Raw genomic sequence first — 16,187 nt, 5'->3', positions numbered from 1 at the left:
CTTTGTCTTGCTCACTATGCTTAAGGTTAGAGAGAACAAATACACTTTTGGTTCTGTTGGTGTTTTCCACCAACAGGGCCCATGCACTTGATCTCTGCCTTGTCTCCATGAGCAGGTACACTTGGAGCAAAATATGAAGGACTTTTACAACTCCCAGACTCTACCAAGTGAAGAACCTAGATCTACGAGCACAAACACACTGGAGATACTGGACACTCAGGCAATCACTGCCCTGAGATGCTTGAGGAAACAACTACTGGAGTAACCCCATTGTGGAAGTAATTACTGACCTTCTGCCAGTCAAGAGAGACAATCCAGGACGCCCCGTCATCCCGATCTCCATCAGCATGGTGGACTTTCTAGAAGCACTCTGCGACTTTGGCTCCAGCGTCAACATTATGCCTAGGGTACTCTATGAAAAAAATCTTTACATATCCTTTATTGGAAACAACCATGTGTTTGCAGCTTGCAGATCGGACGCTAAGTTTCCCAAAGGGAATATTGAAGAACCTCTGCGTCCGTGTTGGTACCTTGTACGCTCCAGCACACTTCATGGTGATAGAGACTGGTACTGATGACAGGGCACCCATCATTCTAGGGAGGCCATTCCTGAACACCTCGGGAGCAGTCATCCACGCTAGTGCTGCCAAGATCAGTTTCTACATCAAGGGGACGAAGGAGACGTTTTCCTTCAAGAACAAAACTACACCAATCTCAGAGCAATCCTGACATGAACCAAGGAAAGGACCAACAGGAGGAACAGGAACAAGCAATTGTGGACTGAGTCAGCTAAGATGGTCACTGCTGCTCAAGGAGGTCAAGATCGTCAACTCAAGTCGCCTTTCTTGATCAAGAAGGATGACCCTGGTGTTCCAAGCATCGAGTGCACAATCAACAGATATTTTTTCAGAAGACACTCTACGACACCGGATCTGACGTCAATATAATGGCCGCAGTCACTTATCAGCTCCTGCATGGAACCATGCCCCTACAACCGATATACATTCAGCTCCAGATGGCAGATCAGACATTCCGTAAGGTTATTGTCATGGGAGAAGACGAGTACAATCCACCCATCATCCTTGGAAGACCGTTCCTCAGCACCGTTAAAGCAATCATCTACATTGGAACCGGAGAAGTCCACATGAACTTCCCCTCTGAGAAGGTACGCCGCTATTTTACTGACCATAACTATATAGTTGAAGACTCTAAGCAGGTCAGGACAAGAAGAAGACGACGCAACCGCAACCAGAAGAGGCAAATCATCAAGGACGGATGAGCAGACTACGAAGGAGAAGTAGTAAGGTCTGAAGACATACAGCTTGATCAGAACTGTCCTGAGGAGACCGTAGCACTGAGTCAGGTGTGGAGAGAGAAGATAGTTATACATGAAGACCAGGCTTCACCGAAACCACCGACTACGCCATCCAGCGAATCCCAGGACAACTGAGAAAATGGAGAGTCCCGTTCGGAGGACTTAAAAACACCGAACGTCTTGCCAAGAGGTAAACTTGGTAGTTATCTTTTCCTTTTAATTATTTTAAAATAGTTTGCTTAGTTAATCAGGTTTATATCATCTTGAAAAGAAAATAAAAATGTTAAAAATAGTAAGCCCCATGTGAGTATGCTCATGGCATAAAATCCATAAGTACATTCACTGTGGTGGCATAAAAATAAAATAAATATATTCCTGTCCTATAAAAATAAAAATATAAAAATAAATTTATGATCCTACTAAAGAGAGTAATATTTATTGAGGAGACTCAACATGATAAAGGCTAAATATTTATGCTAACACTTAACTAGTTCCACAAAGCTTTGTTGTCTATTTGAGCTCCACAGAATTCAAGGATCAAAGAAGTCTAGCAGACGGAGGATATCCTAATCGTTGTTAGAGTGCTGCCGACATTCAAATACACCTCCAGCACCTGCTAGCTACATCAGAAGAAATTGCGTCAAAATCCAGCTTGGGGGAGAGCGCCTCCATTTATCCAGCTAAGTATTCTACGCACGTTTATACTTTACTCTAATATGCTTATATATATATATATATATATATATATATATATATATATATATATATATATATATATATATATATATATATCTTTGCTTAGTTTGCTAAATAGATAAATAAATAAAGTTTGCTATGAACCCTCATGATAAGCTCTCACATGGAAATGATGAATAGTTGCTCTGCCATGACTAGTTCTCAAAATTGAAATCTCTCTCTCAAGTTTAGGCCTGGCTGTTATTAATTTGCTCTAAACCTGAACTTGTGGGAAGAGTACTTGATCTAAAGTCTAAGTCGTTAACGGATATGATATGGGAAGGTTGAGCTGCTGTTTATCTGTTCCTAGAGATGCTAGAATTCTGGAGAATTTTATCTTTGAAAATCTTCAAAATGTTACATGATGAGTTCCTGTATGATGAGAGTTTAAATTCCTACCACAGCCAGATATACATGCTTGCTAGACTTTGAGCCACACATTTACTTTTTACTGCTTATGAGCATTGAGTGTGGTCAAGCTGTGTAGACCCTTAGGAGCTTGTCATGTGGTTAAATCAAGATTCACTTGCACGTTCACTCACACATGCTACTTCTACTCCGGAAGTACCATCCACATATATCCACCTATTTCTATCCCCAGAACCACCCAAAAATATTCTACTCCTAATCCAGGAGAGAATAGCCAAAAACATTTCTGTTTTCCCCTATGAAATAAATGCTCAAGTTATCTTGGTTACTACCACTTGCTATATTATCTCATGAGATGAGTGCTCTAATAAAAAAAAGAGAAAAAAAATACGAGGAAATAAAAAGGGGCAAGTGCCCGGAACCTCGAAAAAAAAGAAGAGAGTGAGACGAGAGGTAAAAATGGACAAGTGTCCGACAGTAGAATTAGGGGTACAAGATACCCACCCGAGAGAAAAGAAAAAGAAAATATAGAGCATCTCATTCTCCTCAAAAAGTTTCAAAAGAGCAAGAAAGGTATGTATCCTCTCAAAAGAGCATAAGTAGAATTAGACTTTCACCATTGTTATCACCATCATCACCATACACCATTAATTCGCCATACATGCACATCTTGATTTGACTTATTGACTTGTTCTTCTGGATCCATGGTTTGACTATGCAATAAATGTCTTGTAAGTATGTATTAGCTGTCGCCCACCTATGAGCTCCAGATATCAAAAGCCTTATTAGAGTAGGGTGAGAGAGAAGGCAATGCCACTATGCCTTATACCACAAATACCACATACTTTGAGAGAAGGCATACACCATTAATGCCTTGGTAAGGATCCAGAAATACCACAAAAGAGAGACTAGAGAGAGTCATACAAGGAATCTCTGAGTTTTATTTGAAAATCTGCAAAAACTCCAGAGCTATAGCTGATCAAGAATAAGAGACATGGTGCTTGACTAGACCGTTCTATCTTTTAACTACTCAAGACAGAAGTGACGGTTACAAGTCCCATGGTGAAAGGTAAATGAGTAAGTTTTAAGCCTTAACAGTTTACTCTAACCAGAGATGAGATCTTGTTTAAACGCATGTGTATCTTTAAGTTATGAAACCACTGCAGAAACTCTTGAGTTCATCTTTGCTCAGGGACGAGCAAAGGTTAAGCTTGGGGGAGCTTGTTGACGGTCCTTAATGCTCACATTTAACCATCAACTAATCATGGAAAAGGATCTAAATGGAACCAACACCTAGACTTAGGGTTTTATCTGACAGAATTCCACGAGTTTTGGTGTTTGTCTATTTCTGCAGGGGGTTATCAGGAAATAAGGAAGAAAGGCCCACACGTCGGGTTTACATAGAGATATTAACGTGCCGCGCAATTTTCTACCATCTAGAAGACTCCAGAAGCCACGGAAACGAACGGGAGACGTAACGGAGCCGGGCACTGGGCGCTCGCCCTCCCCCCTGGACCAAACAGAGTCCAATTCGGGGACAACACTCCACCGACCTAATACTTCAAGGAAAACCACACGATCAATGTCGGTTTGATCCAACGGCCCAGATTCACTTGAAGGGACTATAAAACCAGACCCCCCTGGCCCCTGGAGATCATACCTCTTCTACAAAATCAAAGCTAGGGTTTCAATTCTTCATCCAAGTAGAGAGGATCCCTCTAGTTCTTCTAGTTCTACCTCTAGTTCATCTAGATCTAGTTCTTGTTCATCTAGTTCTAGTTCTAGTTCCTCTAGTTCTAGTTCTAGTTAGTTCTAGTTGTAATCTAGAAAATAGGGAGAGAGAAGAGGAGAGCGGAGGAGGAGCCGGATCTGTCGGATCTTCGTCAACATTATACTTTTGCAGCATCTGGTTCGTTCTTCATCGTTCTCCAGGTTCTTCAATTCATAATTCCTGAGTTCTCTAATTACTTTTATTTACATTCAAGTTATTTATTGGATTCCCGCTTGCATCAAGTGCTCTAGTCTTTATAACGCTAGAGTAGTAATTAATAGATTAGACGTGGTGTTTAGTCTTGCAATTACCTGGAATTGCACCCAATCCTGCAGATTGTTGTGGTAGCCTTAGGGTAGTGACAGCCCTAACGGTCGACGTATTCCACCACGTTCGGATCGGTGTTTGTAGGACCGTAGTCAGACCTTCCTAGCCCCCTTCTCATCTCTTTCTGTGGTTAGTGCTCTGATGTCCCGATATAGACAATCTTGAAGTAATTCTCGATTCTTAGATCAACTAGAGAACTCTCAGGAAACTTCCTCTCTTCTCACCAAAAATAATTATATAGTTATCCTTGGGCGATCTTGGATCTTAATTAGTACACTCACGTTCTCTGTGGAAAATCGATACTCTGGAATACTCCCGGATGAAAGCTACATCGGTATCCGTGCGCTTGCGGATTTTTCTGTTTGCGTTTAAAATACCCAACAAGCTAGTATATGCATTCTCTAATGCATAACAACACAAAACTATAATTTTTATTGGATTAATTTACTAACAAAAATTATATATCATTTTCCAAACATGTCAATTGAGCGTTTATGTCTATAAAATACAATGTCTAACTAACAAGAATGCAATGAGTTCACTATATCGGTGGTTAAGAGAAATATGACTATAAACTGTTTTTTTCCTTGGCAGCTACAATAATTTACTTAAGGGTTTACACCCAAAGAAACTAGAACTTCCTTGGCGGTTTCTAGTTACACCCAAGGAAATGTGATTTACCTTTGGTGGTTTTTAATAACACTCGAGGAAACATAGAATTACCTTGGCGGTTTCAACTAGCACTCAAGGAAATATAGATTTAACTTGACGGTTTGGTTTAGCACTCAAGAATATACATTTTCTTGGAGGTTTTATACAACCCTCAAGGTAATTGCATATCCTTGGGGGTTTAATTTTGCCCCTCAAGGAAATTGCTGGCCCTCAAGGATACTCAGTTTTCTGGTAGTGCACATATGACGACTCTGGTTTATTTTTAAAACCAGGGTGTGACATTAGATAATATTTATCAAATACAAATGAAAGTACTACGGTACTTATTTTATCAAAAATTTTGAAACTAAACAAGACCCTACTGCATCGTGATGAAGTACTTGGACAGTTAGACTTCATGAACCCACGACGTAGACATTATTAACGAGATGTTTATTAGCTAGCTGCTAGCTATGATACGGCAGCTCCGTCTTGATCTTTTGGGATATGAAATATATATATATATATATATCCACTACTGCGGCTGATAGCCATGAGCTCTTGCTGGTTTAATAATTTAATAAAACAAAAGCGTGCGCGAAAATAGAGTGAGCGACTAGAGATGCAAATGGATCTTGATACGAACATATATTATTAATAATATATTTGTTTATATAATTTTTTATCTATATTTAGATTCTGAGTATAAATATAGTATCAGCTATATCAAAAAGATACAACTAATATTGACATCATTAATAAATATACGATTTGAGTATTTAAATATGATATGATATCAAGTATCCTAATTCAGATATGGACATATTTGAATGTACTCCTAGCAGATTTAGTCTCGAATACGGTTTGATACTATCCATACTGTTTGCACCTGTAGTGAATAGTTATATTTGTGGCAATGAAGTTAACCTTTTTGGCTTTCTCATTTAAGAAAAAAACTTTTTGGCTTGAATGGTAGGTGCTCTGATTACTTAAGCCACTTGCTGGGAGAAGGAATCAGGAGTCCGAAGTCTTAGGGACTAAGAATTCACCGCAAACATACGCTTTCCAACTCGAAAGTTGGCTTTCTTCACGCACCGGGATCTGCTTGGGATTAGGGAATATTGGGGGTCAAGCAAGAGATCCCCATAGAGATAGATTTAAGATTCTGGGAGGAATGATCCAGAAGAACAAAAGCGATGGATGATAAAGATTAAAGAGCCACTCGGTGCTGCGCGCGGCAGCGGCTTTGATTAATCATTTAACTTTGTAAAATGCTTACTGTAGAAGCTAGAGAGTCGATCTGTACGCACGCACGCATGGATGCATGCAGTGCCTTCTTGGAAGCGCACTTGATTTCGGGCGTGATGCATGCACGCTTCAAACTTTCTGCAACGTTTGGTGTAGGAGTATATATGGAAAACAAGAAGAATCTGAGTCTTTTAATTTTGTTGGTCCATGTAAAAACCACTATAAGCAAAAAAATGAAAACACAGCTGAGTCTGTTCTGAAAAGCTATGGCTGAAAGTACTGCTCGTTAATTTATTGTGAAAGAAAAACATTGTCTGTAAGCTGGTTAAATACTGAGGTGGAGAAGAGATGAGAGAAGAGAGAGGAGGAGCAAACTGTAAGTTTACCGCCAGCTTAGATATAATTAAATTATAGATGGCCATCAGATCGGGCCGGGCACGGGCCGTAGCGTGCCGTGCCGACTTGGCCCGCGTGCCTGGCCTTCAGCCCAAGCACGGGCCCACGGGCTGACTTCATGCCGTGCCGGCCCGCGTAGCCTGACGGGCCGGGCCGGCCCACTGCCTGGTTTTGTAAAAAAATCAAAATAACCATACAATGACCATGATCACTTCACCAGCATAATGCGACAATTATTTTTTTACAACTCTTAACTTCTCATATTCACAATCTCAGTCTTAGATCATAAAAATAACATCAAAAAATATGTAACATAAAAATAAGCTGTTTGTGCAATGGCCGCGGAGGTGGCACCGGGCCGACCCGCGAGTTACCGGGCCGGGCCGTGCTCAAGCCGGGCCAAAATGTCGTGCCGTGGGCCGGACCGTTCGGGCTGCATGGCCATCTATAACAGGAATTAATAAATTTTATGAGAAAAGATAAGTTGGTCATATATTAATAGTGAAGAACTAACTATATGAATGAACTGCAAGAAGTCTACAAGGAACCTTGGGCGAAGCTACGTTGAAGGTTGTGGGTGCCCGGACACCCACCAAAATTTGAAAAATCACTATTAGAAACAAAATTTTCATCATAATTATAGATTCAATTTTCACGACTATAAAAGAAAAACACTCACTCTAATTTACTCTAGCTTCACCCTTGTTTATAACCAACAAGATAAGCAGCTTTACTGTGATCGAACATATAGCACAGCATAGAGTTGAGTGACAACAGGTGTCACCACAACCGCAACTCCTGATAGGGATTAGAGATCCCAGCTCGATCTTTAATTCTACCGCAACAAGTCCACAACCACAAACCGCAGGCATGACTACTACGGGCTTGCATTGATTGATCGCACCACGCAACCACTAACCAAAACACACCATGCCCGCGCGCTACCACCTCTCACTAATTACACGGCAAATCACGCAATACTCCCTCCCTCTTAGATTCCATCGAAACGGCCACGCTGACCACGCGACGGCGACGACGAGGCGGCAGCCCATGCCCAGCTGATTGAGATACCACTACTCGCCCGAAATTGACAAGTCACCGTCCGTCGACCGACGAGGGGAGGGAAAAAAAAAGACGGACAAGACGGCGCAGAAGAAAAAAAAAAACCATTTCAGCGAAGAGCGAGGCAAACAAAGCACGCAGCGGTCGCAGCTGGCTTGGCTGGGCGCTGTACGGCGGGAAGAAGACGGCTGGCCGGTCCGCCTGCCGCCGTGGAAAGACTCAACGGATTTTTTTTTTTTTGACGAAAGACTCAACGGATTAGCCATGTGTGTACGTGTATTCCTAGCCCAAGCTGACTTTTGGACTTTGTTTGGATTCACTAGGGGGTTATAGTTAGCTATTCCCTCTGTCCAAAAATAAGTGTCATTTATGCTTTTTGATAAATAATTTTGACTAAATATATATTAAAAATATTAATGTTTACGGTATATAATTAGTATCATTAGAAGCATTTTTTAGTTCAGTTTTTTAACAAATTTATCTGGAGACATCGTTATTATACGTATTTTCTAGAAATCAAGTTAAACTTATAGCACAAAAACCAAAATGATAATTAATTTGAGACGGAGGGAGTAGTATGTAGTAGCTAATTACCATTATCCACATATCCCACCTACTTACTCTATTCATTCCAAAATATAAGATGTTTTTTTTTTATCTTTTCCATGTATAGTTTTTTCCTATATACTCTTCATTCCAAAATATAAGATGTTTTGGATCCTTTACATGTATAGTTTTTTTTTTGTATATACTCCCTCCATACTAGATTTAAATGACGTTGTAGGCATCCATTCACATCTTGCAAAGGATGTCGTTTTGCCATCCGGAACAGTCGCCCAAGAGCAAAAAAAGCGCTGGCCTGGGATTCGAACCCCTGGGCTCGCCCACGCACACCTCGAAACCAGCTCCAGTAACCAGTAGAGAAGAGAATTTTTCATGTTTAAGGAACACCTTCGGCTCCATTTAATAAGGGAAAAACCGAAAAATTAGCTCCTAATTAATGACTCCTTGGTAAGCACAATTATGTCCTAAACGTCATCTAATCCTGGTATGGAGGGAGTACTTAGATATACACTTCTATATAAAAAGGCAAAATATATTATAATTTAAAATAGAGGAAGGCATTCGTTGCCTTCTTTACATATATTTGCTTCCTACTCTGTATTGGGTTCCATTTCCATGCACCGAGCGTAATCAATCATTCCAACTCTGGGTTTACAGTGTTATTTCATTCTATTTCCACTTACCTGAGCAATGACTTACTTACTATAGCATTCCTTCTCCAATATTACGCATCCTTCCTAAGGGGTAAAAACCAAAAACAAAAAAATGTTTACCAATAAATTAAATTCTAGTTGGACCGGCATGATTTCATAAATACTAATACTAATATTATTTGTTAAAAATTTAGTTAAATTAAAACTAGTTTTGTCGACGTGATTCTATAATTAAATTCTTTTGTGGACCGTGGGTGAAAATACAAAGTGAAATGCCTCCAAGTGACGTGTGTTAGGCCTTGTTTAGTTCGCAAAATTTTTTGTTTTTGGTTACTGTAGCATTTCGTTTTTATTTGACAAACATTGTCCAATCACGGAGTAACTAGGCTCAAAAGATTCATCTCACAAATTACATGTAAACTGTGCAGTTAGTTTTTATTTTCGTCTATATTTAATGCTTCATGCATGCGACCAAAGATTCGATGTGACGGGGAATCTTGAAATTTTTTCGAACTAAACAAGGCCTTAGTTCTGAAAAGTGAAAAGTTTTCGGTACTGTATTACTTTCGTTTGTTTGTAACAAATATTATTCAATCATGGACTAACTAAGATCAAAAGATTCGTCTCGTAATTTACAGCTAAACTGTATAATTACTTTTTATTTTCGTCTATATTTAATGTTTTATGCATATGCTATAAGATTCGATATGATGGAGAATCTTTGAAAACTTTTTGGTTTTTAGAGTGGCGTAAAGCGTAGAGCTCCGGGTTCCTGGGACACCCACGACCCAGGACGCGCTTGCGCTTGGGACTACCCGGACCCGATTTGCTTTCCCTTTTTAAACGCACGCCACGACGCCGATCGGCCCCCACCCACGATCTTAAAATTCCCCTCCTCTCTCCCCTCCCTTCCTCTGCAGCGCCAGCGCCGACCAACCCAACGGCCACGGCAAGCTAAGCGAGGCTGGGAGGCGGTGGCCGAGGGTTCGTCAAGCCAAGCCAAGCGGAGCAGAGCAAGGGTTTGCTCCTCCCCCCATCCGCCCCGCCGCGGACGAGGTGAGCAGCGCTCGCGATCCTACCGAATCTGCTGCTGCTGCGCGCGTGCATGGGGGTTGGGATTCGGCGTGGGGTTGTTTGTGCAAATGAAATCCTCGGGGGGCACGGCCGGAGAATGCTGGATCCCGTGCGGGCGTGGATCCAGGCCCCGCCGCCGCCGCCCTGCTTGTGCTAAGCAACCGCGTTGGCTCGCCGGATTTGTTTTGTTGTTTTGTTTTGCCTTGTTCCTCCTAAAGCTCGACCAACGATTCCGGTGCAATCGGAGGCTGGATTTCCGGTGAAATCAGAGGAAAGAATTGATTTCCGTGTGGGAGGTTGAGGCTGGATTTTGTTCCTGTTTTGAGGCGTGATCGGGGAGAAGAATGCGATGAAGCGGAGGGGCTTGCTTTCCATTTAAACATGCCTTCCTTTCGTCTCCAGATCAGGAGAAATCGTCGAGCCCCGGCCCCCGTGGTTGCGTGGGGTACCGCCGCACGCATTTTGCAGCTCTAGTCTAGGATGCTGGCACTTTTGTTTGCCAGCGCCGGTGCGATATTATTCTTGCTAACGAGCTGGCGACTCACGGGCCATTTTTTCTTTGCTGCAGGCTCTGCTTCTCAGCGTGACAAGCCTGGCGAACAAGCTGCCATGGACCTGGTGGGATCCTTGCTCATGAACACGACGCGTCTGCTTGACCCCTCCGGGCTCCACTTCTTGGGCTGGCTCGTCACCGCGGGCTCCATTGGCCTCGCCGCGCTCATCTACGCTCTCCTCAGGCTGCAGCGCGAGGCGGCGCTGTACTGGACCAAGGCGGCCAGGGAGAAGCGCGCCGCGTGGAGGAGGTCGCGGTGCCCGAGCTCCTGCCACTCGTGGTCCGAGGACCGCTTCCACGGCGGCCAGCCGTCGACGTGCTGCGTCTGCCTGTCGTCCCTCAGCGGCTCCGCGCAGGGCGCCGACGACGTGGTTCACCGCTGCTCCGTTTGCGGCGTGGCCGCGCACTCGAGCTGTTCTCCCCACGCTGAGAAGGACTGCAAGTGCGTTGCGCAGGCTGGCACTTCGCCCTTGCTGCATCACTGGTCTGAGAGGTGGGTGGAGCTGGACGATAACCCAGAGATATCCTCCTTCTGCTACTACTGCGATGAGCCGTGCGGTGTGCCTTTCCTTGGTGTCTCTCCTATATGGCGCTGCCTGTGGTGCCAGCGGCAGATCCATGTTGATTGTCATGCGAAGCTTTTGAAGGAAACCACAAACACTTGTGATCTTGGCCTTCTTAGGAGGCTTATTGTTCCTCCCCAATCAGTGAAAGAAGTTGGTCAAGGTTCAGGAATTAGCGGAATGCTCAACTCAATCAAGGATGGGTTTGCCAATTCAACAGCTGGGAATCGTAGGAGGCCACGCAACAAGAAACGCGGGAATAACCATCCTGGTGGCAAGGCAAATTCCATTCCCGCAAAAGGCTCAGTCCTTGATTCAGTGCTTGAAGGATTTGCTAGATTGAAGGGCCTGGATGGAAAGTATGCACTGGCAAAGCCTTTATCTCAAAATTCTCTAAAGCAAACATATCGATCTGGTATTCCTAATGAACGAGTGAGAAAGTATGAACTTGTTGATTTGCCACAAGATTCAAGACCACTGCTGGTATTCATCAACGGCAAGAGTGGAGGCAGAAATGGACCTTCTCTTAGAAGAAGGCTGAACATGTTGTTGAATCCTATACAGGTAATCAATGTTCTTATTTTCTAGTTAGAAGAAAATAGAAAACCCATTCCTATCAGCTGCTGAGTCAAATAAACCTTTTTATAAGAAGTAATTTTTTATGAATAGCTGAGTGTATCCTCTGAAATATTTTAAAACAATAATTTACCTTATGTCATTCTAGAATTCTAGATGTACAGATGTAGTCCAATTGTCCTACCTGATATAAGTACTGAACGATCTGTCACCATTTTGCACTGCTCTTCTGTAGTAATCTTGCCTTTTGTTTTCTTCTCTTTTGTAAGCACTTGAAGTTTAATAGGCACTGAAATCTATCCATGTGTGTTGTAGTTAAAATATGATTAATTAATTCATTTAATTGGCACTCCTGATTGCAACCGATTTAATACTCTTAGCTTGACCTAACAATTCCAATCCTTGTTTCAGATATTTGAGCTAAGTGCTCCTCAGGGACCTGATGTTGGATTACAACTATTCCACAACGTGAAACACTTCAGAATCCTTGTTTGTGGTGGGGATGGAACTGTAGCCTGGGTTCTTGATGCCATTGAAAAGCAGAACTATGAATCTCCTCCCCCTGTCGCTATTCTTCCTCTCGGAACTGGAAATGACCTATCACGTGTTATGCGCTGGGGAGGGGGTTTATCTTCTGTTGAACGAGAAGGAGGCATATATGCACTTTTAAATGATGTTGACCATGCAGCTGTTACAGTGCTTGATCGCTGGAATGTAGCCATCAAAGAGAAGAATGGAACAGAAGGTCAATGCACCAAGCAAGTAAAATTTATGACTAATTATTTAGGTAAGTTTTCTCATTTAAACTTCCACCATCTTACTTAACAGTTTGGTATATTTTTAATTGAAATACATTACTTCAGTTGTAACTTGTAATGTGCTAAAAATATATTATTCATTTGTTTTGGCCTGTAGGTATCGGATGTGATGCAAAGGTTGCTTATGACTTCCACACCTCTAGGGAGGAAAAACCAGATAAATTTTGCAGTCAGGTAGGGATGCATTTTTTTATTTTACAATTTATGCTTAGGATTTGTGGTAGTGTCCCAATATTTCTGTAGGAAATCAACAGTTTCTTTCAATTCCTGGAAACCTACTGAGAAATCTCTGAATTATAAACAGTTGTGATCATATATTATCTTCTTTGCTTAATGCTTACTATTGGCAGAAACTTAACTGCATTACTTTTGTCCAAACAGTTTGTCAACAAGCTGATATATGCTAGAGAGGGTGCAAAGGATATGATGGATAGGTCATGTTCTGATTTACCATGGCATGTTAGCCTTGAAGTTGATGGGGAAAACATTGAAATTCCGGAGGTAGCCTTCTTTGCATCTTTCGTCTGTCACAACTTTGTGATTTATCTTTGGAGGATTCTTTCTTATTTGGTATTCTCATCAGGATGCAGAAGGTGTGATTGTAATGAATATCCCTAGCTACATGGGTGGTGTTGATCTGTGGCAAAACGACAATGACCACGATGATGATTTCAGTTTGCAATCAATCCATGACAAAATACTTGAGGTGGTTTGTATATCGGGGACATGGCATTTAGGAAAACTGCAGGTAGAGATAGTTTGCTTCCTCTAAATCTTTCAGTTAGGGTCATCCATTTTCAAACCTGGTGCTGTTGCTTATGATATGTATTGATGAAGCTGAGGTAGCATCTTACAATCATTTTTCTATGGTTGATAGGTCGGACTTTCAAGGGCACACCGGTTAGCCCAAGGAAAAGTTATAAGATTGCACCTCCACAGTTCGTTCCCTGTCCAGGTTGATGGTGAACCATGGATCCAGCCACCTGGGTGTCTTGAGATATCTCATCGTGGACAGGTAATTTGTCTCTCTATGCACAACGGATCTGCAAGGAAGAGTTTACAAGTGCTTCCCATGTAGTGAAATAAACATTATTAGTGTGACCTTAAATCTAGTGTTTTTTTTTTAAAAAACTTGGTTGGTTAATCAGAGTATGATTGAGGGAGAAATTGGACAATGGACCAACAGACTTCTTGTCAATTTCAGCACCCTGCTTTCTACATTTGAGTAGACTAAATATTTAATAAAACAACTTAATGGACTGTCCTTGTTGTGCAGATGTTCATGCTGCGGAGGACATCTGAAGAACCTACTGGGCATGCTGCCGCAATCATGAGTGAGGTCCTCGTGAATGCAGAGTGCAATGGTGTGATTGATGCGTCTCAGAAGAGATTGCTTCTCCACGAGATAGCACTCCGTTTATCCTCTTGACACTTCATCCAGTCCTGCTGCTCTCATCTCACAAGGCTGACCCATTTTGTATCCTTTGATACCAAACCTATCATCTCTGTTGAGAAATCCCTTTGCACAGACGTATACTGCACAATGGTAGAGTTGGTATATACAATATATGGAGATAGAAGGTGTATACAATACGAGGAGATAGAAGGTGTATACAATAATACAAGGAGGAAATAGAAGTTTCCTTTTGTGTTTGACTGTACCTTTTAAGATAGGCCCTCTGCTTCTTTGTGGCTGGTTCATAGGAGCAGCTGTTGAAAGAATTTTGTAGCGCATAGAGCCATTGTAACTGCAACTAGGGCTCAATGAGAAATGTAACTAGAGTGGATGTCAGTGTCTTTTTTGCAAAGATATTCATGCAATTGTTACCGCATTTTGTGAGATCTGTAATTTTGCTAACTGATGTTTTGTGGCGTTGTCGTGGAGAAATCTTAGCTACAATCTTTGTCGTGGAGTATATAGCATTGTCAGTTAGTGCTTGTTTAAACTGGCAATAAACAGGTGATAGTCACAATCTGGTTAATCACTGCCAGTTTTTCCTATTATCACTGTTGGTTCAATACATGGACAAGCAGTAAGAATAACACAATTGCTGTCGGTTCATATCCAGAAGCATTCATGATAGTTGAATTATTACTTTCACTACTATAGCTATATAGTAATAATAACATTGCTGTGAATACATTTATACAACAATTCAGATAATCTTTTCAGCGTTCACTCGCAGCAGCTCTTCAATCGTTACTGTTAAAAATGACAAATTTGCAAGTAACTACTGCAAAAAGTCCGTGCTTCACTCATGAATGGTTACCGAATGACTTCGCCCTGTTTCCCTTGAGCTTATTTGTCGTAGAAGCTGTTGTACATATTGGCCCTAGTAGATGCTTTGCTGCCGTTATCGCTTGGGTTCCGCCATGCCTGTGATGCCCCTCTGCCCGCGGATGTTTTGTCGTGTTGGCCTTGGCTGATGCTTTGTCGCCGTGTATCTCTTCTCGATGGATGCTTTGCCACCACAGCTTCATCTCCCCTGCTGGCCGTCTTTTGCGTTGTTTTTTTCTCTTTGCAGGTTTAGTTGGTTAGGTTGTTGCGGAGGACCCTCTCCCTTCCGTGTTTCTTTCTTTTGTGTTTGTTGTTCTAAACCACTTTTCTTTGTGGTTCATGTGCCGCGCTTTGGGTTCTCCCATCGCGTTATGTAAGCCATTTTTTGACAGTCTGACTTCTTAATGAAATACACACCAAATCATGCTATAAAAAAACGAAATGAAAATGACAAGATACATGTTACTATACTGAAAGAGCATCTAGGCCCCTAGTGATTTCGGTGATTAATGACATTATTGATTACTATGACTAACGTGTGTTTTACAGAGGCAAAGTCATAGGTAAGGTCATGGTAAATAGGTACTCGACGGACAGGGACGTATATACCTACTTAATAGTGGAAATCGTTTCAGTTTTCAAAGGATGGATGGACATCGTCAAGACTAGACTAGGTCTAAGTGCCATATGGTGAAGAAGGGCACTTAGAGTAGTTTAGGACTTTGTTTTCCTTTGACCGTACTATTAAGAGGGGCTTGGATCTAGTAGCTTGACTTAGGCAAGACTTTAGGTTTAGGTGTGGTGCACACTTGGTAAACCTAGCACTAGGCAGCTCAGAGATAGTCCTTAGATCGAGAGGAACCAACTTCGTTTTGGAGCGATCGCGCTTCGACGAAGTTTGGGTGCCCAAAGGGGCACCGGACGCTGCACCGGACGCTCTGTGAGTGCGTCCGGTGAGGTCCTTAGCCGTTGGGACAGTGCCGTGCTTAGGGTTAGGCACCGGACGCTAGCACCGGACGCACCGGGTAGCGTCCGATCCCATACCCAGGGAGCTTGTAAAGTTCCCCTGAGCACCGGACGCTAGTACCGGACGCACTGGGTAGCGTCCGGTCCCATGCGCAGGGAGCATGTAATGTTTTCCCGAGCACCGGACGGTGCAACGGACGCTGAAAGTTAGCGTCCGGTGACCTGTCAGAGAGAAGTACAGTTAGCCGTTATGTAGCACCGGACGCTC

At 42.4% G+C, this 16,187-nt stretch overlaps 1 protein-coding gene across 1 annotated transcript; it reads left to right on the top strand.

The window, feature by feature from the left end:
* Positions 9,949 to 14,591, top strand: LOC110429786 (diacylglycerol kinase 2). The gene is made up of 8 exons (XM_021446364.1): positions 9,949 to 10,147; positions 10,734 to 11,845; positions 12,269 to 12,644; positions 12,773 to 12,849; positions 13,057 to 13,176; positions 13,259 to 13,423; positions 13,553 to 13,690; positions 13,952 to 14,591. The coding sequence occupies exons 2-8, from the start codon at positions 10,775 to 10,777 to the stop codon at positions 14,102 to 14,104; spliced, it is 2,100 nt and encodes a 699-aa protein (XP_021302039.1). The 5' UTR covers positions 9,949 to 10,147; positions 10,734 to 10,774; the 3' UTR covers positions 14,105 to 14,591.

The sequence above is a fragment of the Sorghum bicolor genome, chromosome 8, assembly GCF_000003195.3.
Source record: "Sorghum bicolor cultivar BTx623 chromosome 8, Sorghum_bicolor_NCBIv3, whole genome shotgun sequence".
Lineage (NCBI taxonomy): Eukaryota > Viridiplantae > Streptophyta > Magnoliopsida > Poales > Poaceae > Sorghum > Sorghum bicolor.
The sequence above is the reverse complement of the archived record's forward strand: the minus strand, read 5'-3'. Positions and strand labels throughout refer to the sequence as shown.